The following is a 26259-nucleotide window of genomic DNA, read 5'->3' on the forward strand; positions in this document are numbered from 1 at the left end:
GAACTGAGCCAATCCAAGACGAGGAGCCCGGAGCTTCTTCCAGGTCTCCCATGTAGGTGCAGTGGTCCCAAGACTTTGGACCATCCTCTACTGCTTTCCTGGGCCACAAGCAGGGAAGTGGATGGGAAATGGAGTAGCCAGGGCACGGACCAGCACCTCATATGAGATGCTGGTGCCGAAAGTGGAGGATTAGCTTGTTGCGCTACCACGCTTGCCTCCTGACTGCTTATTGCTTATGGCTGTGTATTTCTAGAAGCAAAATGGCTGTATTCAGTGGCATACATATTATTTTAAGGCTTATAATGCTTGTTAGCTTCCAGAAGGACTGTAGTAGTTTTATTTCACCAGTACTGTATAAAAATTCATGTTTTCAACTCCATCTACAACTGCATCACAGTTTAACATTATTGCTTTTATTTTCTCCTCTTCTCTTCTTTTATTGATTTAAGGGACAGATGGAGTAGGACAGAGACGGCCCCCCAGATGCCGGCAGTGGTCAGGCAGGAAGGCAGTCACCTGAGCCATCACTGCTGTCCCCAGCGGATGTATTAGCAGGAAGTTAGAGTCAGTCTGGAGTAGGTGTTGAACCCTGTTTGAGAGGCAGGCATCTCAACTAGCCTCTTAACCAGTAGGGATTAGCAGGAAGTGAGGACTTAGGGACTCCTGTATAGGATGTGGTACCCAACCACAGAATGCTCAGTAATTTTCTCAAATACATACTTGCAGGTGGCACAGCAGGCTAATCCTTTGCACTGTGGCACCAGCATCCCATATGGGAGGCAGTTTGTGTCCCAGCTGCTCCACTTCCCATCCAGCTCTGAGCTTATAGCCTGGGAAAGCGGTAAGAAATGGCCCAAGTGCTTGGGAACCTGCACCCATGTGGGAGTCCTGGAAGAGGATCCTGGCTTCTGGCTTCGGACCAGCTCAGCTCTGGCTCTTGAAGCCATTTGATGAGTAAACCAAGGGATGGAGGACCTCTCTCTCTGTGTCTCTCAATATCTCTGCAAAAATTTACCTTTCAAATAAAATTAAATACATCTTAATTTTTTTTAATTAAAAAAATGTTTAATTTTTTTTTTGTATGAAAAACAGAGTAGGGCCCAGTGCAATAGCGTAATGGTTAAAGTCCTTGCCTTGAACGCACCAGGATCCCATATGGGTGCCAGTTCGAATCCTAGCAGCCCTGCTTCCCGTCCAGCTCCCTGCCTGTGGCCTGGGAAAGCAGTCGAGGACAGCCCAAAGCCTTGGGACCCTGTACCCGTGTGGGAGACCTGGAAGAGGCTGCTGGCTCCTGGCTCCGGATTGGCTCAGCTCCAGCCGTTGCGCTCACTTGGGGAGTGACTCTTCGGACAGAAGATCTTCCTCTCTGTCTCTCCTCCTCTCTGTATATCTGAAAACAGAGTAAGAAAGAATGAGAATCTTTCATCTGATTCACTCTCCAAATATCCAGAGCAGCTGCGGCTTGGCCAGTCCAAGACCAGAAGGCAGAACTCCATCCGGATCTCCCCTGTGGGTGACGGGAGCACTTGACCCAACATTTTCTGTGTCCCAGGTACATTGGCAGGGAGCTGGATGAGAAGCAGAGGTGGGGCCTGGCAAAATGTCTCAAACGCTAAATCCTCACTTTGCAAATGCTGGGATCCCATGCAGTTGCCGGTTTGTGTCCTGGCTGCTCTGCTTACCATCCAGCTCCCTGCTTGTGGCCTGGGAAAGCAATAGAGGATGGCCCGAAGCCTGGGCACCCTGCATCAGTGTGGGAGACCTGGAAGAGGCTCCTGGTTCCTGGCTTCGGATTGGCTTGGCTCTGGGTGTTGTTGTCACTTGGGGAGTGATCCAGCAGATAGAAGATTTTTCTCTCTGTCTCTCCTTCTGTCCCTAAATCTGCCTTTCCCGGGTCCAGCGGCGTGGCCTAGCGGCTAAAGTCCTCGCCTTGAAAGCCCCGGGATCCCATATGGGCGCTGGTTCGTATCCCGGCAGCTCCACTTCTCATCCAGCTCCCTGCTTGTGGCCTGGGAAAGCAGTTGAGGATGGCCCAATGCATTGGGACCCTGCACCCGCGTGGGAGACCTGGAAGAGGTTCCTGGTTCCTGGCATCGGATCGGCGCAGCACCGGCCCGTTGCGGCTCACTTGGGGAGTGAACCATCGGATGGAAGATCTTCCTCTCTGTTTCTCCTCATCCTCTGTATATCCGGCTTTCCAATAATAATAAAATCTTTTAAAAAAAATGATATAAAAATAATCTGCCTTTCCAATGGTAAATAAATAAATCCTTAAGGAGCAGCAGCAGCAGCAGCAGAGGTGCCAGAACTTGGGCAGTACCATGTTGTATGATACAGACATCCCCTGCAGCAGCTTTACCCTGCCATGTCACAATGCCAGCCCCAGCAATACTGTTTTTTATTCTTTTTTTCCCCACCCTTATTCTTCCTGTCCAGGTTGCGAGTAGGTATTTTGAGGGCATCAGCAATTCTCTTTGGGTTCTTCCTGGTGCCAGGGTAGTAATGGTTCCTTACTGAGCCTGAGTGAGGCAGAAGCTGCGGAAGAACAATTTCTAGGTCGTCTTCTATCCCTGTGGCTGTAACATTTTTTACAGGTGCAACCAGGTACCTCAGAGTGCTGGTGAGTACCACCTTTGAAATCTCTGTTACAGATCCCGGAGTCAAAATCTATGGCTGTGCCTTGCCCCCTGGCGGCTCGGAAGGATCTGAGGTATGGTGTGGAAGGCTTGATCTTCAGTTAGGTACTGTGACACCTGTTAGTTTATGATTGCAACATTTTAGGCTTGGGAACAATTTTAAAAATCGGATTCCATTACCATGTAATATCTGTAGCCTGAAGTTGTGCTCACTATGTCCCGACAATGCATTCAGCAACATACCAACACCGTATATATGCCTAGTCTGTTCAGATGTTTCACACAGAGTCATCTGCATTGGTGTCATTTATTCAGAGTTGTGGTTTGGTTCCTTTGTTTATGTTTTATTTGAGAGGCAGAGAGAGAGAGAAAGCTCCCATGTGTTGGTTAATTCCCCAGATACCCACAGAAAGTTGGGGCTGGGCCAGGGCTGAAGCCAGGATCTGGGAATCCAATTTTCTCCTGTGTAAGAATCTACTCATTTAAGCTATATACACTGCTTCCTCCGGGGTCTGTGTTACCAGGGAACTGGAGTCAGGAGTTGGATCCAGATATTGAACCCTGGTGTTCCAGTGTGGAATGAGGGTGTGTGTGTGTGTTTTTTAAACACTAGGTCAAATAATTTAGTCATTTGTAGCAGCATGAATCAAAGTTGGGCGACATTCTGTTTGGAATTAATCAGTGCCTTGTAGGAGAATATATTAGAAGTTTACTTCATTTCCCACACTGATTCCTCTTTATTCTGCTTGAAACACAGGATGAAGAAGATGACTACTTGCCTGATAATGTGACCTTTGCGCCCAAAGATGTCATGCCTGTGGATTTCACACCCAAAGATAATGTACACGGACTGGCTTACAAGGGCCTGGATCCCAGCCAGGCGCTGTTTGGAACTTCGGGAGAACATTTTAATCTTTTCAGTGGGGTCCATGAGGGGACCAGCGACCTTCTTGGAGATGTCAGACTAAGTAAAGGAAGAAAGCTGGGCATCTCAGGCCAGGTAAGAGCCATCTGTTTTATAAAGGTGGAGTCTTTGGCCAACGAATGCACCTTCCACGACCGGGAGTGTCCCACAGCAGGCGCACATTGATCATAGCATAAATAAGGACAGCAAATGGCTTGCTTTATTTTAATTTCATTTGGAAGGCAAAGAGTTAGAAAGAGAGATAAGACAAGAGACAGATTTTTCCATCACATAGTTCCTTCTGCAAATGCCTGCAACAGCCAGAGTTGTACCAGACCAAAGCCAGAAGCCAAGGCGGCTAAGACCGCCTCCCCAGGTGTGCCTTGGCAGGAAGCTAAAATCCAAAACAGAGCTGGGATCTGAATCTGCGCACTGTGATGTGGGATATGGGTACCTCCAGCAGTGTCTTCACTGCCACACCAAACCTGTACCCCTGAACAGGGACTTCGAGGTGATTATATTTCCATTATGCTTGTTTTTGGGTAAATCATACCATCCCGACCTTAATAATGGGCTCCCGAGGGTCCCTTGGTGATCGGAGTGCACCTGGAGTGAGGACTGCTTCCCCACCTTTGAGGGGCACACAGAAAACCACCCTTCTACCTTTGGTTTGGCACCAGTCAAGCTGCAGTCTCCTGTCTGAACGCAGGAGCAGGTCTCACGACCTCTTGGACCGATGCAGGCCCCCCAAGTCATGAGCACAGGGGTAATTTTCTACTCAGGGAACTCGCATGCTGCTTGTAGGAAGACGGGGAGCTTGTGCTGACTGCGCATCCTCTCAGAATGGTCCAGATGTTCTGTCCTCAAATGAACTTGGATGCTAATGACTTTGTCATTTCCTCATTGCCTCTCCTTTCTGTATGTGTTCTTCCCCCCCACCCATGCCCGCCAAGCCATTTAACCAAAGTGAACTTGGAGGCTGTTCCCACCAAGAGGAAGGCTGTTAGAATAGAGGTGTCCCCAGAGCCGGGTCTCCAGCTCCAGCTGGGCCACAACAATCCATAGATGACACTTCTGCCCCTGCCTGGCTGTGTGAGGTGTGGTTTCCACCCCTCTTCCCATGCTGAGGCCCAAACCCAAGGCTAAAGAGGTGTGGCCTTCCTGACCGTTTCCCGTGTTAATTTGGTCGCTCCCATCCATTTGTTCTTGGTGATCTAGAAGTGCTTGTGTGGGCCTCTTCAGTCACATCCTTCAGTGCACACCTGCCCTAGAGCCTGAATTTGCTCAGGCGGGAACCTTGTCTTTGAAGGCTTTTGGTGTAGGCGCCCTGGAAGAGGAAGACGATGACATCTATGCCCTGGACACCCTATCAAAGTATGACACTGTGCTGAAGGACGAGGAGCCAGGAGACGGGCTGTATGGCTGGACAGCACCCAAGCAATACAAAAGTCAGAAAGGTAATTCTGACAATGAGACCGAGTGTCAGTGAATCAGAGAGAAGCACTTACCGGATTGACACGCAGTATCAGCTTCCGTGGGTGGATTGATACGGTATGGCAGTATCAGCCTTCGTGGAGTGAGGCGGGGGGGGGGGGCAGTTGGCTAAAAAAAAAAAAAAAAAAAAATGAATACTCCATGGTGGGAAACAATGTGGGGAGAAGAGAAGCTCAAGTGTAAGACGTAAGGCCAAAAAGCCAGTTGCCCAGGTGGGGCCAAGGTGGGGAGGAGGGAGAGTTCTGGAATCAGGGAAGTGCTGATGTGTGAACAGGTGCCCATGTGATAGAGTGAGCTGGCATTGTGTCAGAGGGATACATTCAGGAAACTGGGAACTGGGCAGGTAGCCAAAGGGGGCCAACTCAAGCAGCAGGTCCGAAGAGCAAGCCCGGGAGCAGGAGGGAGGCCCTATGACAGCCTGTGGGAAGAGGGACCTCGGCCTAGCCTGTCTCCTCACAGGAATCCCTGCTGTGCAAGGCACTCTGGTTGAGATAACAGGCAGACAGCTTGCAACACACCTCACATTGCAAGTCGAAGTCCATGTTGACAGTCCCCATGGCTCTAAGTAATGTTTCAGATTTTTAATTTTATCTATTTATTTTTTTTTCGAGAAAGGCGCAGTCAGTATTGGTAGCATGTGATGGACTGTTAGTCCGCCCTGTATCTGGATCCCAGGCAATTACACTCAAACTAGATAACCTTGGTCTGAGCGTCAGGATCCTCATTTATGAAGTCAAGTCCGTTCTGGATGTTGTCATGAAGATCAGATGACATTATCCGGTGTTTGGCACAGTATCTGCCTCAGAGCCTGAGTTAATGGGCCCTTGGTTATGGGAATAACATCAACATAATTAAGTATGGAAGTGAGACAGATACATTCTGACATTTTGAGCTGTAATTGGGTAAATTTTGATGTAATACTTGTCAAGATATATGTGTTGAAATAAGTTAAAATATCACAGAGTAATATATGAATTTGTGCATCATGTGTACAAACCATATCTACTTTTTCATTTCCAGAAGAGAAAAGAATGAGTGCAAACAGATAGTTGCTTTAATGGTTATGAGCAGAAACCCTGGGACAGTCTGCCTGGGTTCTAGTCCTGGCACTCGCCGTTTCTCAGCTGTGACTTTGGGGAAGCTGCTTAAACTCTCGGTGCCTTGGCATCCCTGTCTGGGAAGTGGAAGTAGCCGTGACATGCCCAGCTCATGGAGATTTCAGCGTGCATAAGGAGCTCAGAATAGGCAGGCGTGTGTCGGTGTGACTGACCTCTGTCGTCATCGCCACAAAAAGGAACCCAGGGTTATATACTAAAAGGGCGTGCACTCAGTATCAGCAGGCACTTCCTCTGGGTGGCTCTGGGGCTATTTTTATTTGCTTCCTTGCATCATTTCTAATTTTTCTGCCAAGGCTGTGTATTGTCTTTATAACTTAGAAGATATGTTAATATAATATGATCATTATTATACTTCTAACACTTCCATGGATCTATAATTAGGGTTTTTTTTTAAACATTCTTTTTTTCTTTTAAGATTTTATATATATATATATATATATTTGGAATGTCAGATTTACACAGAGAAGGAGAGACAGAGAGAAACATCTTTCATCCACTGATTCACTCCCCAAGTGGCTGCAACAGCCACAGCTGAGGTGATCTGAAGCCAGGAGCCAGGAACTTCTTCCAGATCTCCCACACAGGTTCAGGGTCCCCAGCCTTTAGGCCATCCTTGACTAATGTCCAGGCTACCAACAGGGAGCTGGATGGGAAGTGCAGTAGCCGGGACATGAACCAGCACCCATATGGGATCCTGGTGCATGCAAGGTGAGGATTTAGCCACTACGTTATTGCGCCAGGCCCATATAATTCGGTTTTAAGGTATATTTAACTTCTAGCATCTGGTTATACATATAATTAGTATACTACGAATAATATATACTAATGTAATAATTGATATGTATTGGTTATTAAGTAAGTGTCTATTAGGAACCAGTGGGAGAATAAGAACCCTTCAAAAAGATGATGATCAAGGGGGGACATTGGGGGGAGCCTGCAGTGCTGCCGCCTGAGACACCAGCATCCTGTATGTGCTCCATTCCATGTTCCAGCTGCTCCACATTCAGTCAAATTCCTGCCAACGTCTGAGAAGCAGCACAAGATTCCCCAAGTGGGAGACCTGCATGAGCTTCCTGGCTGCCAGCTTTGGCCTGCCACAGTTGCGACCCTTATGGAGTGAACCAGTAGTTGGAAGATCTCTCTCTGTCTCTGGCTGTCTCAATTCCTTCCTTTCTGTAATTCTTTTTTTTTTTTTTTTAGATTTATTTATTTTATTACAGCCAGATATACACAGAGGAGGAGAGACAGAGAGGAAGATCCTCGGTCCGATGATTCACTCCCCAAGTGAGCCGCAACGATCGGTGCGCGCCTATCCAAAGCCGGGAACCAGGAACCTCCTCCGGGTCTCCCACGCGGGTGCAGTGTCCCAATGCGTTGGGCCGTCCTCGACTGCTTTCCCAGGCCACAAGCAGGGAGCTGGATGGGAAGTGGAGCTGCTGGGATTAAAACCGGCGCCCATATGGGATCCTGGGGCATTCAAGGCGAGGACTTTAGCTGCTAGGCCACGCCGCCGGGCCCAGTTCCTGTGATTCTTTAAATAAGTAAATCTTTTTTTTTTTTTAAACACCTTTATTTGCTTTACAAATATAAGACTTCTTGTACAATAAAGCATAAGCATGTTTCATCTACAAAGTCAGAATATCTTCCTCATGGAACATGCAGGAAGAAAGGAAAAACACACACATGGCAAAGTAGTCACAGATTACCTCTAAAATAATTAAGACTTTTGGCCAGAAAAATTAATATTTTGAAAACAAACGTATAACAATAACAAAAAGCCATATTTCACACCTGGTACTAACAGTAAATATTCATAGTACAAAATTATCTGTTAAAATCAATAAGTAAATAAATCAAATAAGTAAATCTTAAATATAAATTCATTTCTCCATTCTTACAATACCAGGATATACTTAAATAGCAGGAAGATGGATTGATGAGTGTTTGTGAAGGATTATATTATTGTAATAAAATTGGGGAAATCAGTAGGAGGAATGGGGCAGGGGGAATCCCAGAGCCTTTGGAACTATATCTTAAAGAAATCAATTAATTAAAAAAATCATGAACAATGGCATTAAAAAAAAATTGGGGGCCAACACAGTGGCTCAACAGGCTAATTTTTCACCTGCAAGCCATGGCATCCTACATTGACGCCAGCTTGTGTCCCAGCTGCTCTTGTTCTGATCCAGCTCCCTGCTTGTGGCCTGGGGAAGCAATGGAGGACGGCCTAAGGCCTTGGGACCCTGCACCTGTGTGGGAGACCTGGAAGAGACTGCTGGCTCCTAGTGTCGGGTTGGCTCATGTCAGATTGCATGTGGGGAGTGATCCAGCAGATGGAAGATCCTCCCTGTCTTTCCTTCTCTCTGTAAATCCTCCTTTCAAATAACAGCCAGGACTGGTCCAGGCTGGAGGCAGGATTCAGGAGCCAGGAATTTGATCCAGGACTCCCAGGTGGCTGGCAGGGGCCCAGGGCCTTGAGCCATCATCCACTGCTTCCCAGTCTCTTCAGCAGGGAGCTGGATTGGAAGTAGAACAGCCAGGATTAGAACCAGTACTCTCGTGTGACATGCAGGTATCCCAAGTGGTGATTTCACCCATTGTGCCACAATGCCCACCCCTAAAAATCTTTTAATTTTATTTTTCCACAAACTTCTTTAAGTATCCTTGTATTAAAATGCATTATTAAGGGCTCGGCAGCGTGGCCTAGTGGCTAAGGTCCTCGGCTTGATCCCATATGGCCGCTGGTTCTAATCCCGGCAGCTCCACTTCCTCTCTATCTCTCCTCCTCTCAGTATATCTGACTTTGTAATAAAAATAAAATAAATCTTTAAAAAAATAATAAAATGTATTATTAGGTCCTGGCGCAATAGCGTAGTGGTTAAAGTCCTCACCTTGCACGTGCCCGGGATCCCATATGGGTGCTTGTAAGATTTATTTATTGATTTAAAGTCAGGGTTGGGTTGGGGGAGAGGCAGAGAGAGATCTGCCATGTGCTGGTTCGCTCCGCAGTGGCTGCAGTGGCTGGAGCGGAGCTTCTGTATCTCCCTTGTGGATGTGGGACTTGGGTCAGCTGCTGCTTTCCCAGACGCGTAAGCAGGAGCTAGGTCAGAAGTGGAGCAACCAGGACTTGAACCAGCACCTTTTGGGATGCCAGAATCATGGGCAGAGGCTTAACCTCCACTTTTTACACCATGATGCAGGCCCCCAGGATTGATTGTTTAAATTTGTTTTTCATTTTTCCATGATTAATAAAACCATAATGAATATTCTTGTGGCTTTGTCTTTATGTACGTTTTATTTAAGCAGAATTCTTATTATTTTTTATGTTTTTTTTAAGGATTTGTCTATTTTTATTGGAAAGCAAATATACAGAGAGGTGGAGAAACAGAGAAGAAGATCTTCTGTCCAATGGTTCACTCCCCAAGCAGCCGCAATAGCTGGAGCTGAGCCAATCCAAAGCCAGGAGCCTGGAGCTTCTTCCGGGTCTCCCATGTGGGTATAGGGTCCAAAGCTTTGGGCCGTCCTTGACTGCTTTCCCAGGCCACAAGCAGGGAGTTGGATGGGAAGTGGGGCCGCTGGGGTTAGAATCTATGCCCATATGGGATCTCGACAAGTTCAAAGCAAGGACTTTAGCCTATAGGACCCTATAGCACTGGACCCTATGTTTATTTTTATTTTTATTTTTATTGGAAGGACAGATTTACAGAGAGAAGGAGAGACAGAAAGATTTCTTTGGGGCCTGGTGGCGTGGCCTAGCAGCTAAAGTCCTCGCCTTGAACGCACCGGGATCCCATATGGGCGCCGGTTCTAATCCTGGTAGCTCCACTTCCCATCCAGCTCCCTGCTTGTGGCCTGGGAAAGCAGTCGAGGATGGCCCAAAGCTTTGGGACCCTGCACCCGCGTGAGAGACCCGGAAGAGGTTCCTGGTTCCTGGCATCAGATCGGCGTGCACCGGCCCATTATGGCTCACTTGGGGAGTGAATCATCGGATGAAAGATCTTCCTCTCTCCTCCTCTCTGTATATCCGGCTTTCCAATCATAATAAAATCTTTAAAAAAAAAAAAAAAGAAAGATTTTCTGTTCACTGATTCAGTCCCCGGCCGCAATGGCTAGAGCCTGGCTGATCAGAAGCCAGGATCTCCAGGTCTCCCCTATGGGTGCAGGGTCCCAAGGCTTTGGGCCGTCCTTGACTGCTTTCCAGGCCACAACCAGGGAGCTGAATGGGAAATGGGCAGCTGGGACACTAACTGGTGCCTGTATGGGATCTTAAACATACAAGGTGAGGACTTTAGCCACTAGGCTACACCTCTGGGCCCTCATCAGAATTATTCTTAGGAGTAATTTGGAATAGTAAAATTCTAGATCATAAAAGAAAGCAAAATTCAAAATACGAAATTTTATCCAAATTACCCTATAGAATTTTTGGCACTTCTCTAAGCTATAGAAAGCATGAATTGAAGCACACAGAATGACTGTGGGGGAGGGCAGGAACATGATGGTGGGGTGTCATCTGTGGTCAGAGCCCCTTAGCTCACCTGCCCTGTGGGCTGTGCCTGCTCTGGGACTGAGCACCAAGCTTGTGTCTGTTCTCACGGGGCTCAGAAATTGCAGTTGATACATCTGTATTTTGAGCGCAACCATAAGGTGCAGGAAATCCTTGAGAAGCAACCTCTGTGGCTGGGGTCATCTCCATGACCCATGGACACAGTGCCCAGTTGTACGTTAGAGGGTGTGGGTTCCTCCATTTTCCAAGTTTATGATCTCTGTCTGCTGTTAAATTTCATTCGAGAAAAGGACCCCAATAAGCTTTGAATCTGTAGTAAAACCAGACTGCAGGCTGACCTGGTCATATCGCCTTTTGTGGCTTTGGATTTGCCTAAGAAACCGGGAGATGGTGTCCCAGGCTGCTTCATTTTGTTTCAGAAGTGGGTCTCTCATTGTTAAGGTTTTTTTATTTTTCCCTATGTTTGTTCCTCTGGGTCTTTTACTTCTTAGAGGGTGTATTTGGTGCCACTTAGCTTAGGACCTAAAGTCCTCGTCATGAAAAACATGTTGTGGTGTTGCTGACCAGGGTGGTGTGGGCTGTGCCACCAGTCGCTGAGTCAGCAGGGGTGTCTTCTTCCCTGAGTGATATCACCTGTAACATGATACTGTTCATGTTCTTGGAGATAAAAGGGTCATGTCTTGTGCCTCATTCTAATTTGTTTCTACTCCCGAAATTAATCGTTTTTGTAGAATCAGAAAAAGATCTTCGCTACGTTGGCAAAATTCTGGATGGATTTTCCTTGGCTTCTAAACCTTTGTCTTCCAAGAAAGTAAGAAAAGAAATTTTTTTTCAAATCTGATTTGTTGCTTGAAAGCTTGCTGTCATGTAATCTGAGTTATTATATTAATCATTGAAAAGATATATAGTGTTTTCTTAAAGGCAGCGTCCTTGGTAACCAGCAGTTGTCTGGGAAACATAGTCTGTATTGGAAACGTCACGTCAGCAGCCACCTGGTTTCAGAATATCCAACGGCTGGAAATGTCACATTTTTAGGGAGTGTTATTTCCGTTAAAAAAGGAGGTACATTACTAGCTGATAGGAGAATGAACTCAATGTAATTTTTCAAGATTTATTTATTTTCAATTGGAAAGGCAGATATGCACAGAGGAGGAGAGGCAGAGAGGAAGATCTTCTGTCTGCTGATTCACTCCCAAGTGGCTGCAATGGTTGTTACTGAGCCAATCCAAAGCCAGGATCCTGGAGCTTCCTCCGGGTCTCCCACACAGGTGCAGGGTCCCAAGGCTTTGGACCGTCCTTGACTGCTTTTCCAGGCCACAAGCAGGGAGCTGGACGGGAAATGGGGCTGGTGGGACACAAACTGGTGCCCATATGGGGTCCTGCCATGTACAAGGAGAGGACTTCAGCCACTAGGCTACTGTGCCAGGCTCTCAATGTAATTTTTAAAAATCTACATTTATTTGTTTGAAAAGCAGAATTGCATAGAATGAGATCTTTAATCCACTGGTTCACTTCCCAAATCAATGGCTGGACCAGGAGCCAGGAGCTCCATGCAGGTCTCCTGTGTGGGTTCAGGAGCCCAGGCCTTGGGGCCATCCTGTGCTGCTTTCCCAGGAGCTTCAGCAGGGAACTGGACTGGAAATGGAGCGGTGGATCCTGAAGCTGGCCCTCCCATGGAGTGCCAGCCTCATTAACAGCAGCTGGGTCCACACCGTGCCCGGGCAGGCCCTCCTTGAGGTCATATTAAGGAAAGAGAAACTGTTTTTAAAGAAACTGTTATCAACTCATGATCCCCAGTCCTCGTGAAGCAGGCATGGACGGGGTTCTCAGGGCTCTAGGAGGACCGAGCCAGAAGGGGCAGAAGCGAGAGCTCCGCGTGCTTTCCAGCCACCAGTGAAGATCTGTTTTTTGGCCGAGCGCTGTCGCCGTGAGCTCGGGCGCACGTGCTCAGGAGCGAGCTGTGCCTGCTGGCCTGGCTGCCTTCTTCCTTCTGATGGTCCCTCAAGGCGACGATCAGCTGTCTGTGTCCTTCAGCAAGCGCTTGCCGAGCGCTAAGGGCCGGCCTGTGTCCTTCGGCATGGCGCGGGCCAGGGGGCAGCACAGCCGACCGAGCGCTAAGGGCCGGCCTGTGTCCTTCGGCATGGCGCGGGCCAGGGGGCAGCACAGCCGACAGGCGGCGGTCGCAGTTGTAGTGGCGCTGAGTGGCTTTGTCCTGAGCCTTCCTTTGCTTCTGTAACAGCCCTGGGCACGGAGTGAACAGCCGGGATTTCCGGAAATGTCAAATGACGTTAAAAGGAAAATTATGGGCTCCCCGCCCCTCAGGTATGGGAATTAAGTATGATTTAAAAATGGCAGAGAAGTACTCTCCCAACTTCGAGTTCAAGGACACATAAGACTAAGTCATGCCCCAAGTATCTTCCTTGTGTAAGGATGCCAGATGCGCACATAAAGTGCCCTGAATGGAGAGTCAAGGGCTGAGGGCCCCTGAGGGAGAGGTCCTGGCTGGAGGCATCTGCGGTTGGGATGACTCTGCAAAGGGCTGCGATGCCCTGCCTTTCACACAGGGATGATAGGTGGCTGAGTGACCCCGCCTCTTGGTCTAGAGTGATCTGGTGGCGGGAAGGAAACCCAGGGAGTCCAGTGGCCCCTCAGAGCAGGCTCCTGCACACGGGCCTCAGGTTCCGCGGATGCACGTGTGGCAGCCCAAGACGGTTGACCGGGAGTCTGCACGTTTCATGAGGGTGTTGGTCTCCTGACAAGAGCCAGGCACCCTCTCACAGACTGTCCCAGGTACCCTGCCCAGGCTGCACCTCACCACCTGCTGGCCAGCCAGCAGAACTGCAGTTCAAGCTGCCGGCCGTGGGATAAAGGCTCACTAGCTTATTTTCTTCCTTTGAAAGGTGAAGAGACAACCTCAACACAGCGCTCATCTGTTTGTTGGTTTACTCCTCAAATGCCTCCAATAGCCAGGGCTAGGCTAGGCTGAAGTCAGGAACCAGGGACTCAAACTCTCCCCCGCCCCGCATGGAATGCCAGGATCACAGGCAGCTGTTTAAGCTGCTGGGCCGCAACACCAGCCTCGCCAGGATCTCAGTCCGAGTATCCCACATGGGTGGTAGGGACCCGAGGACTTGAGTCATTAACAGAAAGTTGGAATGGAGAGCAGGGGTGGGACTTGAACCCAGGCAATTCAGTATGGGTGCAGATATCCTAAGCGGGGTTTCGAGTATCTGCCCATGGCTCTTTGTGGTTCTGGCGACCCTCTGGGTTCAGCATGGGTGCTGACTTGACAGCCGGTGGGGCCGTTCCAGTGCCAGCTCCTTGGTGGACATCAGCCTGGAAGAGGGTAGCGGTGCTTGGCAGTCATGGATTTTCTTGTTGGAATCTACCGTGATCCTGTTCTGGACTCTGACGTTTTGGGGGTTTTGTTTCAGGTTTACCCACCACCTACTTTACCAAGAGACTACCGACCGGTGCATTACTTCAGACCTGTGGTGGCCGCAACCTCTGAGAACGCCCACTTAGTTCAGGTTCTATCCGAGTCTTCTGGCAAAGCAACGCCTGACCCTGGGCCGCACGGCAGGCACCAGCTGAATGCCTCCAAGCGCGGGGAGTTGCTAGGAGAGACGCCTGTTCAAGGTATGTGCCCAGGGAGAGTCCTCAAATGCACAACGGAGCGGCCAGTGCGATGGGGTGCGGAGCCCCTCCCGGAAGCTGCTTCATTCCAGTTTGGATTGCGTCCCTGAAATCACAACCCTTCTGTTAGGTTCCGTCGCTTTCAGACTTCAACACTTTCTGGGAATGGGGTCCAAGCCAGGGATGGGTGTACCTCCATCCCTGCACAGCTCTGGGAAGTGTGCTTTCTGCCCTGTGGAGGGGTGGGAGTGGGGTGGGATGACTTGTGCAGCTCTTGTCCCAAGAGCCTGACAGGGCCAGGTGTGTCTGGAAGGAGGCGAGGACTGCACGGAGTCCCTGAAGGAGGCAGCAGGAGACCTGAACCGACCTCAGACTGCTAGGGGGGTCCAGTGCTTCTGGCTGTGTCACCGCAGGAGTCCAGATACGGGAGGGCTTCAAGGGCATCTGAAAAAAAAAAAAAACACCTTTGAAATCCATGCACTTTTTTTTCTAATATACATTTTCCATAAGTTTTTTAAAGCCTAGGTCCTCCATGATTTTCCCGAACTTGTTCTTCCTCCAGTCTCCCCCATCTCAGGAAATGAACCACCCGGGGGACCACCGCTCAGGCCAGAAGTAGGAATCCTGGTCCTTGCTCGCTGCCTCAGCAAGTCCTCTCAGCTGCACCTCCAAGACATGGAGGGGACTGCAGCCCCTCCTAGCATTTCTGCCACCTCCAGCTTGGCCCGAGCACCTCCTGCTCTCCCTGGCACTGTTGTAGCAGCCTCCTCATTGATCTCTTCATCTCTCCTGCTTTCCCTCTGTGTCCATCTCGCGACAGCAGCTCGCTAAGCCTAGCTGTATCAGTGTCCTCTTTTTTTTTTTAGATTTATTCATTTTTATTGGAAAGGCAGATATACAGAGAGGAGGAGAGGCAGAGAGGAAGATCTTCCACCCGCTGGTTCACTCCCCAAGTGGCCGCAACGGCTGGAGCTGAGCCAATCCAAAGCCAGGAGCCAGGAGCTTCCTCCGGGTCTCCCACACAGGTGCAGGGTCCCAAGGCTTTGGGCTGTCCTTGACTGCTATCCCAGGCCACAAGCAGGGAGCTGGATGGGAAGTGGAGCTTCTGGGATTAGAACTGGCGCCTGTATGGGATCCCGGCGTGTTCAAGGCGAGGGCTTTAGCCACTAGGCCTCTGTGCTGGGCCCTATCAGTATCCTCTTAACTCCTTCCCACTTGCAGCATCGTCCAGAAACCCACAGGCCCCATGTGATGCTGCCCTGCCTACTCTCCCTTCTTGCCCCGTGGTATGGCCCCCGGTCTTCCGCTTCACCCTTTCACTTGGCAGTTGATGCCAACTCAGGGCCTGCCTTAGGGTTTGCCATTTCCTCTGCCTCTGAGTCTGGCTTCTGTTGTTTTACCCAGGACTTCTCTCAAATACATCTCCTTGAGAAGCCACCCAGGCGTCCCCTGGCCTCTAATGCCAGCCAGTTGTCTCTTCCCCACTCGGCCCCAACCAACAACCCTTTGCGGAAGATACCTGGCCATCACCCTATTTGTGTCTACCATAGCACTTCTCTGGAGCGGATCTTTGCTGCCCTCCTGCCCTTCTCCCTCTCTGATGACAGGAGAGAGCTCATCTGAGCCAGACCCCGTGTGGCATTGGTGCCCATCGAGCATTGTGGCATAAGTGAGTGCTGGCAGGTTTCTGTGCTCTATACCATGGTTTGTGCTGGCAGGACCAGAGCCCTGATGTCAGCTTCCTCATCCTAGGACAGCCCATCTGCCCTGCAAATGACTAAGTGCTAATCTCCATTATGAATTAGGAGCATTGTTTTTGTGATGTTCTCTTGTTCATGGGAAACATGGCTGTAATATGCTCGTGTCTATATAAATTTGTGACCCTGAAGATGTATGTACAGAGAAATATAATTGTCTCATGGTGCCACTCATCTCTTCTTATTGCTGTTTTTATTCAGGGGCAAGTACCTCAGTATTAGAGTTTCTGTCCCAAAAAGACAGGGAGAGAATTAGAGAAATGAAGCACGCAACCGACCTTAAAGCAGCTCAACTCAAGGCCAGGACTCTGGCCCAGAACGCCTCAAGCAGCCGACTCCAGCCCTCCCCTCACAACGACGGACACAGCTCTTGGCACATGGCCTTGGGCGGTGGGATGGTCACCCCAAGAGCCAGCAACTTCAAACCTTTCGCGAAAGATCCAGAAAAACAAAGACGATATGAGGAGTTCTTAGTACAGATGAAACAGGGTCGGAAAGGTGGGTGCTAAGCCTGAGCCTCCCATGTTTCCAGCAGGGGAGTGTGACATTCTCACTATTTTCATCCTAGTCCCAGACTTGGACTTGAAGTATCCTGTTCTGCCAGCATTTTTGCTTTGTCCTGCCGCTAACACTGCGAAGGTTTCAGATCCTGAAGCTGAACCTGCTCTGGAATTTTCTCTGGAAGGATGGTGCCAAGGGCCATTTGGATGTTTATAACATCATACTTAGAGATTAGCCTGCTATAGATTTACTGAATTTTGAGTCCTGCCTGCCATTGCCTTGATTTCACAGGCCTTATATAGCTTGTAGGCCAGACATTTCCCACCCTTGCCTTAGAGAATAATAACAGTTAGCTTGTCTTTCTCTATATCTCAGGTTCGAAGATTGCTGTTTAGGTAGGGACCATACTTTGGCAATAGCTCATGCTAAATTATGAACCACTTACTGTTTGCACATGCCTGACTTGTGTGATGTGCTGGATTTCATACCAAGAAAACCTCACCTTCCACCTTAATTGAAGGTACTGATCACCCAGCCCTAAATAAGACTCTTCAGTTTGATTTATAAAAAACAAGTTGATTGTTGACCTATTTCACGGTGGCAGGGGAGGAAGAGTGCTGGAGCATTCTATGATCTATGATGCAAATACAGTAGAGAGGAAAGCACGGATGGCCTCCCTATGCGGCAGTCCTCGCGAGAGGGGTCAGCAGACCAGAAGGGGTGTTTTTTTTTCAGAAACAAGTCACTGGGGAATGTGACGTCCCCTTCACTGTACTCTGATTCCCTCCTCAGAACCCATGCCTGTAATGTTTGTCTGTAACATAAGAATAACAAGTTCAAGAGTATTTTTCTGTAAGGATGTAGGACTGTGTTTGGGAGGTAGCAATTGCTCTCTGGAGTGGGTGACGCACTCCCTGCTCCCTGCCCCTCCATCCACAAGGCTGAGGATTTGTGTTTCCTGTGGCAAAGCACGCAGGGACGCCTGCACTCACGGTCGCCAGAGGCTGCCCCCTCAGCCCCCTCTCCTCCTTAGCAATGTGTGGCAGCTTCCTGTTTCCTGTGCCACAGATGCCCTGGAGCGCTGCCTGGACCCCAGCATGACCGAGTGGGAGCGAGGCCGTGAGCGGGACGAGTTTGCCCGGGCAGCCCAGCTGTACGTGTCTTCCCACTCGACCTTGTCCTCCAGGTTCACCCACGCCAAGGAGGAGGACGATTCGGAACAAGTCGAAGTCCCTCGAGACCAAGAGGTCTGTCGCCATCGGGTTCCCTTCCCACCTAGTGAACTTTAAAATGATAACAGTACCCAGCCAAATATTTTAAATCCTGTGGTGAAAAGATCGAAGCACGCTTGGCATAGCGGAATTAAGACATTTTTCTATAAGAGTTTCAGCTTTTTTTAAAAATCAAAAAACTTTTTTTTTTCTTTTAAAGATTTATTTATTTTTATTGGAAAGGCAGATTTACAGAGAGAAGGAAAGATAGAAAGATATTCTGGCCTTGGTTCACTCCCCTAGTGGCCTCAACAGGCAGAGCTGAGCCAATCTGAAGCCAGGAGCCGGGTCTCCCACACAGATGCAGGGTCCCAAGGCTTTGGGCCGTCCTCGACTGCTTTCCCAGGCCACAAGCAGGGAGCTGAGTGTGAAGTGGAGCAGATGGAACGTGAACCAGTGCCAGTGTGCCGGTGTGGGATCCCCGTGCACGCAAGGCGTTGATTTAGCCACTAGGCCATTGTGCCGAGACCAAGAGCTTGAACTTCAGCAAATAGTTTTAATGGACTTCAGCAAAAACGTTGAATGGCCGCTTAATGAAACCAAATGCGTGTGTTTTTCCAGAACGATGTCAACGACAAGCAGTCAGCTGTGAAGATGAAGATGTTTGGGAAGCTCACCCGAGACACATTTGAATGGCATCCTGACAAGCTTCTGTGTAAGAGGTTTAATGTCCCTGACCCTTATCCAGAGTAAGTTGGATACACCTGCCTTTACATCAGCACAAACCACATTCACCCAATAGGAAAGCTAGTCTGTTCCCTTACATACTCATGCGAATTCCCCTTTTTCCGATGTACTTACTAGTGAATCCTTAGAGTTCCAACTTTTGCAGATTGACTAGCATTAATTTATTACTAAACAAATACCTGGATAGCAAACTTTATTCCATGTGGGAGATATAAAACTCAGTTTTGTCCTTTGTTTGCAATCTTTTTACATAATTTACCTTGAAAACATTACCCTAATGTTTCCTAATTTTCTTCATAAAACTCTGACACTTCTGTATATCATTATAAACGCTGCAAGAAATAATGTACAATTCATTCAGAGGCTTTGTGGCAGAAAAACAGGTGCAGTTTTAGCAAGGGAACTTTTCCTTAGTGTAAATCTGTTGTTTTGACTTACATCCTAGCCCTCACTGTAAGAAGAAAAGGCTCGGGGGTTCTCAGATAAACCATTGTAAAGTCTTGAACTGCTTTGGGAAGTAAAAATACCTTAGGGATCTTTAAGGCAAATATAAGAGCTAGTGAAAAACGTGAGTTGAAAACTTTATAGGAAGTGGATTGCATCCTGGTTGTTGTTCTTGAAATAAGATATCCTGTGTTTCTTTTTCAACCCCTAGTTCAACTGTAGTTGGCTTACCAAGGGTGAAGCGTGACAAATACTCTGTCTTCAACTTCCTGACGCTCCCCGAGACAGCTTCCTTGTCCACAACTCAAGCATCGAGTGACAAAGTGGCACAGGCAGCCCCCCAGCCCCGAGCTCCTGACAGTGAGTAGGACCCCAAGCCCCTCTCTGTTGGGAAGCCCGCAGGAGAAGGTAGTCTTCTGCTGAGGTTACACTGGGCGCCAAGTTCATGTTCATGTCTTAGCAGTCCACATGCTTACCTTTTGGGGCTGGGGCTGCATCTCAGCTACATCCCCAACACGATCCATTGTACATGTGCTCCACTCTCCGCTGAATGAAGGAGCAGTGGCGAAGAGCTTGCTTCTGGCTCCCTAACTCTGATGTTGTATCTGTGCCTACTTTGCAGAATCCCGAAAGCCGTCCAGGTGGGATACGTCCACACAGGAAAAGAAGGAAGATTCCATCGGCGAATTCTTAAGTTTGGCCAGATCCAAAGCTGGACCACCAAAACAAGAGTCCAGTCCCTCCGTGAAAAGAGAGGAAGAGCGGGCTCCTGAATCACCTCCAAATAAGGTATTTGGGGGTTCCGTGTTCCCTTTGCCTCTGTCTGGGCTGATGCCTCCCTGTCATGTAGTAGCCGACTGTCTCTGCGATGGAGCCGTGTATCTAATACTTTAGCTTTGTGTACCATGCAGTCTGCGTGTCTCAGAGCGTGAGAGGAGCCACAGGCCGTGGGGTAATGACCTGCACAGCTGCTGTCCAGGAGAACTCTGCTTCCAGAAGCGAGCAGCGGTGGGACATGCCCACGGGCTGAAGTTTGCTGACATCTGTTTTATTGTCCAACAATTCAGTCCTAACTTTAGTTGCCTGAGGAGAGGTTTCAGGCTTCTTTTGCCCACAAAGGCCTTCACTTGCCGTCAGCCATTCAAACAAAATGTTTTCCTATCAGAAATGGTCATTTTTCAAATAGTATTTTGTGGAGAACATCCATTTACTTTTTTCTTAAATGCTGCTGTAGTAGTTGGAAGTTGAATTCATTAAGAAGTTAGTCTTTATGATAACCTCATTTTACATCTTTTTGTATGTGTGTTTTTAAAGATTTATTCATTTTTATTGTAATAACAAAGAGAGGGAGAGACAGAGAAGATGATGTTCTGTCTGCTAGTTCACTCCCCAAGCAGCTGCATTGGGCAGAGCTGAGCTGACCCGATGCCAGGAACCAGGAGCTTCTTCCTGGTCTCCCACGCTGGTGTAGGGTCCCAAGGCTTTGGGCCGTCCTCCACTGCTTTCCCAGGCCACAAGCAGGGAACTGGATGAGAAGTGGGGCAGCTGGGATATGAACTAGTGCCCATATGGGATCCCATTGCATGCAAGGCAAAGATTTAATGACTAGGCTACCTCACTGGGCCCTTTGTGTGTGTGTGTGTGTGTGTGTGTGTGTGTGTGTGTTTAAGACCAAATTAATATATGTCAAAATTGACTTGCTATTGGAAGTACAGTTCAGTGAATTTTAACACCTGCATAAATTCATGTAACCACCACCACAGTCAGCCTAAAGGTGTTATCGTCAGCCCCAAAAGCCATGCTGTCCCTTCATAGTCGTCCAGTGCCCTGGCTCCATACCCTTGTCCATCAGGGATAGTGTGTTCTCTTTCATTTTGCCTTTTCCAGAATATTACAAATGTCCATTTACAGCCTTATGAGACTGATGTCTGTCTTGCAGCCTCCTACATTTTCTTAAAAGACTTATTTGTTTGTTTATTTGTTATTTGAAAGGCAGATTTACAGATAGAGAACATCTTCTGTCCACTGGTTCTTTTCTCAAATGGCCGCCAACAGCCAGAGCCAGGCTGAACTAAAACCAGGAACCTGGAATTTCCTCCGGGTTTCCCACGTGGCTGCAGGGACCCCCGGGTTCATTAGCAGGGAGCTGGATTGGAAATGGAAAAACCAGGACTCGAACTGGTACCCATACTGGATGCCAACACCATAGGCGGAGGCTTAGCTTACTATATTCTGGTGGTAGCCCAAGAACTTCCTTTAAATCATCAATGTTGTGTGTGTGTGTGTGTGGTGTGTGTCGGTTTATTGCTGGGTAGTTTTCCATTTTGGGATGCATTAGTTTGTTGATTGACATATACACCCTTTAAGGACATTTAGGTTCTTTCCAGCATTTTCATGTTACAAACAGAGCTGCTGGGAGCATTCCTAGCTGGGCTTTTGTGTAAACTTAAGTTTTCTTTTCTCTAGGAAAAAAATATCTGTAGCTAGATTACCAAGTAAAGTCAGGTCCTTGAAAGAATTCATGAAAAGTGGGACTGAGAGTTAATTTTGTTATAAAAGATTTTGAAATCAACACATAGCTTTTCATGATACTCATTGTTCATTAACTTTTTCAAGAGCCCTCATATGTACAGATAAGGTTGACTTTTTTTTAAGATTTATTTAATTTATTTATTTTTTTATTGGGAAGGCAGATATACAGCGCGCAATGGCCGGTGCTGCGCTGATCCAAAGCCAGGAGCCAGGAACTCTTCCAGGTCTCCCACGTGGGTGCAGGGTCCCAAGGCTTTGGGCCATCCTTGACTGCTTTCCCACAAACAGGGAGCTAGTTGGGAAACGGGGCTGCCAGGATAGAACCGGCGCCCATATGGGATCCTAGCGCGTTCAAGGCAAGGACTTTAGCTGCTAGGCCACAGCATTGGACCCCCTCTTCATTCCTGAAGTTGTAAATTTCCCTCTCCTAACTTCTGTCTAAGGAACTTTTTTCAGCCTTTTTTTTTTTTTTTAGATCAATTGCAACAATGATTGTCCTAAACTGGATATCCGTGGATATGTAGTATTTCATCTTCTTTCCTGAAGGACATTGTTGTTGGACATGGGAATTCTTTCCCTTTTACCCTTTAACTTTTTGGGCACTCTCTTCTGGTAGAAACCTGCAGTCATCCTGCTATGTCCCGGGGTGGTTTATTCTGTTTATTTCAAGATTTTCACTGTGCCTTTGGTTTCAGCTAGTTGTGTTTGAGTGGGCTGGGGATGTGCAGAATTTTAAAATTTTTTTGTTCAGATGGTTTTCACTTTATTTTGTCTGGGGTGTGCTGAGCTTCTGGAGTCTCTGAATCTGTCTTTCACCAAATTTGGGACATTTTCAGTCATTTTGTTTTCAATATTTTTTTTCTCTACACCACACCCTCACTCCTCTTCCGGGATTCTGATGGCACGAATCTTAGACGTTCTGGTGCTGTCCCACAGATCTCTGCTAATTCTTTCAATCTGTTTTCCTCCTCCATGAAGTTCCCATCAGAAGATTTCCATTGGCCTATTCTTAACTTCACAGCCTCTTGCCGGGGTCACCTCTCTCCTAAGTCCAGGCAGTGAGGTTTCAATCTGGGTTGTTGTCATTTCTAAAATGTCCATTTCTGAAGTGGGAATTTGGCACTAAGGTTAAATTGCTGTGTCGGATACCCTTATCCTACATTAGGGTGCTTGGTTCAAGTCCTGGCTACTCCACTTCTGAACCAACTTTCTGGTACTGTGTACCCTGGGAGGAGCAGTTGATGGCTCAAGTCCCTGGGTTCCTGCCAACTGCGTGGGAGACCTACGGTGAGTCGTCCTCATCCAGCCCTGGCTCTCTTGGGTGTCTGGGGAGTGAACCATGTGATGGAAGATCTTTGTCTTTCTGTCTCCGTGTATCTCCCAGCCTTTCAAATCAAATGAAAAGAAAGAATATTTCCATTTGCTTCTTCTTTATGTCTTCTGTTTTTTTTTTTTTTTTTTTTTTTTTTTGAGACCTTTTCTTTCTGTTCATTAGCCTACATTTCTGGAACATAGGAGGCTTTAAAATCTAACAATTCCAAGATTTTCGTCATTTCAGGGTTGACATCTGTTTACTGTCTTGTGCTAGCTGGGATTGCCTGGTTGTCATCCCCCTGTCGTTTTGCGTTGCCCCTGGATGTTCTGAATATTTTTGTGAGAACTTGGGTCTTGTTTAAATTCTTAGGAACATGTTGATGATTTGTTTGGTTTGCTGCAGCCCACAGTCAGCCTGGCAAGTTCAGGCTGTAAGACCCAAGCCAACCTATGCTTGTGGTTCTAGCTCTATCTCCTTTTCCAGAGCCTTCGTAGCACGGTCCATGCCTGTGTTGGGTATGTACTTTGCACGTCCTGGTGTGGGACCCTGGTCATCAACTCCACATTGCTGCTAATGAAACAGTTTTTGCTGGTCACTGTCATATCCACGCTTTCATGGCTTAGAGGCGAGCCTAGAGTTGACATACCTCTTTATTGCATCACTCTTTAGGGTTCTTTATGATATTCCTGATATTTTTGGACCTTCTGGGATCCCCCCCCCCCACCCTCCAGCATGTCTTCTGGAAGCTGGGGCTTCAGTTTCCAAACTGCCTTGCTTGCACGCCTGTGACTTTAATCTGTGTCTAGGGTTAAGTGGCGGGAGGGCAGGAGGAGGAACAGTGGGATTCACTCTGGATTGCTGGGACTGTGGCTCCCAGAGTCACAGAAGAGGAGTCCTCTGTCTTAAGAGTTTTAGATTTTTCCTGGCAGCTGCTGCCACCACATTCAGAACCAGTCCATTGGTTTTTATTGTTATTATTATTACTACTACTACTATCATTATTATTATTATTTACGATTCATTTATTTGAAAAGCAGAGTAACAGAGAGTGATTTTCTATCCACTGATTCACTGCCCCAAAGCCCACACCAGCTAGGACTGGGCCAGGCTGAGGCAGGAGGCAGGGACTCCCATCTGGGCCTCTCTTGTAGTTGGCAGGAACTCCACGCTCGGGCCATCCTCTGCTGCCTTCCAGGTGCATCCCCAACAAGGTGGATCAGAAATATGGAGTAGCTGAGATCCAAACGCAGCACGCCTATGTGTGCACGCACGCCAGCTGGTGACTTCACTTGCTGTGCTACAACATCCACCCCTTTCGGCTAGAAAGTCTTCCAGGTTGGGCCAGAAATCACATGGAGTTAACATTTGTATGTTGGATGCCTGGAAGGAGTCTTGCTTCTTACTCTTCCACTTACTCCCCATGCGACATTGGGAAGAGCTCTTCCCCTCTGGGTTGTCTCACTTCCTTCTGTGAAGGCTTCCCGGGTCAATGCAGGTGTGAGTATGCATCCCCCCTACTAGTGGAAGGTGAGGCGGGAGGCTTCAAGGCCGTTTTGCCCATGTGGACCTTATGTGTTTGCTTCACATTGTTATTTAATTTTCTACTCTGAGAAAAAGGGGACAAGGATCAGCTCCTGTGTCTCAGTCGAGTATCTGACGTACGGCCTCTGCATTTACTGTTGGAGATTTCAGGAAAGGCCCTGCCATGAAGCAGTTTTATGACTGTTGTTGGCAACTGTTGGCATTATTTCCTGGGATCCCCTGTCAGAGCTTCTTCCCTCCTTTTTCTCTGATTGAAAGCAATCTCAAAAGTTCAAATGCACTACAGAGATTCCCCCCCCCCGCCCCCGACCATTTTGCACATAAGTTGCCACCTGGATGCTGTCGGCCCTGTGCTTCCAGTTGAGGATGCACCTTCTCCCACAGATCCAGAGTACGCCCATCAGAGTCAAAGTCAGCCCAGCCTCCTCAGCCTGACCTAACCGCCCGGCCCGGCCCCGGCCGGCTCTACCAGGCATCCTTCACAGGCCCATGGATGGTGATTAGCATGATCTGCTGCACTTGCCAGGAGCTGTCCTGTCCTGTCAGTATGGAACAGTCCTCCTGTCTTTAACCTTCACGGTCTTGAAACTTTGCAAGATTACGAGGCCAGTGCTGTGTGGAATGTCCCTCTACTTGGGTTTGTTTGATGCTTCCTCAGGATTCACTTCGGGACTGCATCTCCGGCAGTAAAACCTCAGTAGGGGTGCTGCGTTCTTATCGCGTCTTATCTGTGTTCTTATCAGCGCCTGCCTGGCACTGAAGCTCACTCTGAATCCCCCGTGGAAAGGGGGTGCCTGCCAGGTCCTTTCATTACAAAGTTGGCCTTTTCCCTTTGTAATTACTAAGCCCTTTGATGTATTCGTTGTGTATACTTAATTATTATTATTGTTTTGATTTGAAAGGAAGAGACACAGTACGCACTCCCACCTATTGGCCCACTCTCCACCTGCCCACATTGGTCAGAGACCCAAGAATTCGATCTAAGACTCCTACAAGGGTGACAAGAGCCAAGGACCGGAGCATCACTGCCACCTCCCAGTGTATACAATAACAGAAAGCTGAAAGCAAGGGCCGCAGCCAGGACTTGAACCTGGGCACTGATGGGGGATATGGGTGGCTGAATTACTAGGCCAAATGCCTACCCTAACTTATTTTTAATTGAAGAACTCTGAAGTATGTCAGTGCTCTGTTCCTCATGCAACTGTTTATGCCACCACGGACCCACGGTTTCCTGTTTTCTCCAGAAGGATGAACTTGGTCCTTTCGTTACTCCTTCTAGTGCTTGAATTGTCATCTCAGGCTAAGCTCCTTGGAGCCCTTCCTGTTGGTCGATGTCCTTGCGATGTGTCCCTCTTTTTTGGGCACAGGAAGGTGTGGGTCCACTGGCTCCTTTCCCAGCCCCAGCTCTAGAATCAGTTCTTGTTACAAGATGCCCTAGTTATTTCGAGTGGGGAATGGTATTTATAAAATAAGATCTGGGTATGCTTCTGAAATGGAGAAAGAAATCACTTTTCCTCTTTTCTATGAAAGTGTTCTTTAAAAGCTTCACATTGTACCAGCTCGTACTGGTTTTTCTCTTGTGCGTGTTTGTCCCTCAGCTCCAGAAAGTAGCAATGAGCGTTGGCCAAGAGGCAGGAGACCGGAAGAGCAGAGTCCAGTCTGAGCGTCGGGCACAGAGCCCCAGGGCCTCTTTGGTGGAGCATCCAGGCTGTCTGATCTGGGAGGACCGGGTGGCTTCTGTGGGTTGCTCCTGGGGTCCCATTGAGTTCCCCACTTGTAGTTAGCTGTTGAGGCTGGTGGCCATATTTCATTTATGGCTTCACTGCTTGCTTACTGAAATAAGTTTTCACAGGTTACTGCTTTTTTTGAGGGGTTAGTATGAATGTCCATAATCTGGGCACAGCCAAGGGAAGTTCCC

General features: G+C 48.1%; 1 protein-coding gene across 2 annotated transcripts in view; it reads left to right on the forward strand.

The window, feature by feature from the left end:
• Positions 1–26259, forward strand: part of GPATCH1 (G-patch domain containing 1) — a 52153-nt gene that overhangs the window by 10951 nt on the left and 14943 nt on the right. For both annotated transcript variants that reach the window (XM_058674601.1, XM_058674602.1), the window contains exons 6-15: positions 2652–2710; positions 3394–3636; positions 4850–4997; positions 11388–11467; positions 14091–14295; positions 16251–16547; positions 17619–17797; positions 18383–18510; positions 19164–19312; positions 19575–19741. In XM_058674601.1, the coding sequence (XP_058530584.1) occupies positions 2652–2710; positions 3394–3636; positions 4850–4997; positions 11388–11467; positions 14091–14295; positions 16251–16547; positions 17619–17797; positions 18383–18510; positions 19164–19312; positions 19575–19741 (1655 nt within the window). The remainder of the gene's footprint in view (positions 1–2651; positions 2711–3393; positions 3637–4849; positions 4998–11387; positions 11468–14090; positions 14296–16250; positions 16548–17618; positions 17798–18382; positions 18511–19163; positions 19313–19574; positions 19742–26259) is intronic.

The sequence above is a fragment of the Ochotona princeps genome, chromosome 16, assembly GCF_030435755.1.
Source record: "Ochotona princeps isolate mOchPri1 chromosome 16, mOchPri1.hap1, whole genome shotgun sequence".
Taxonomy (NCBI): Eukaryota; Metazoa; Chordata; class Mammalia; order Lagomorpha; family Ochotonidae; genus Ochotona; species Ochotona princeps.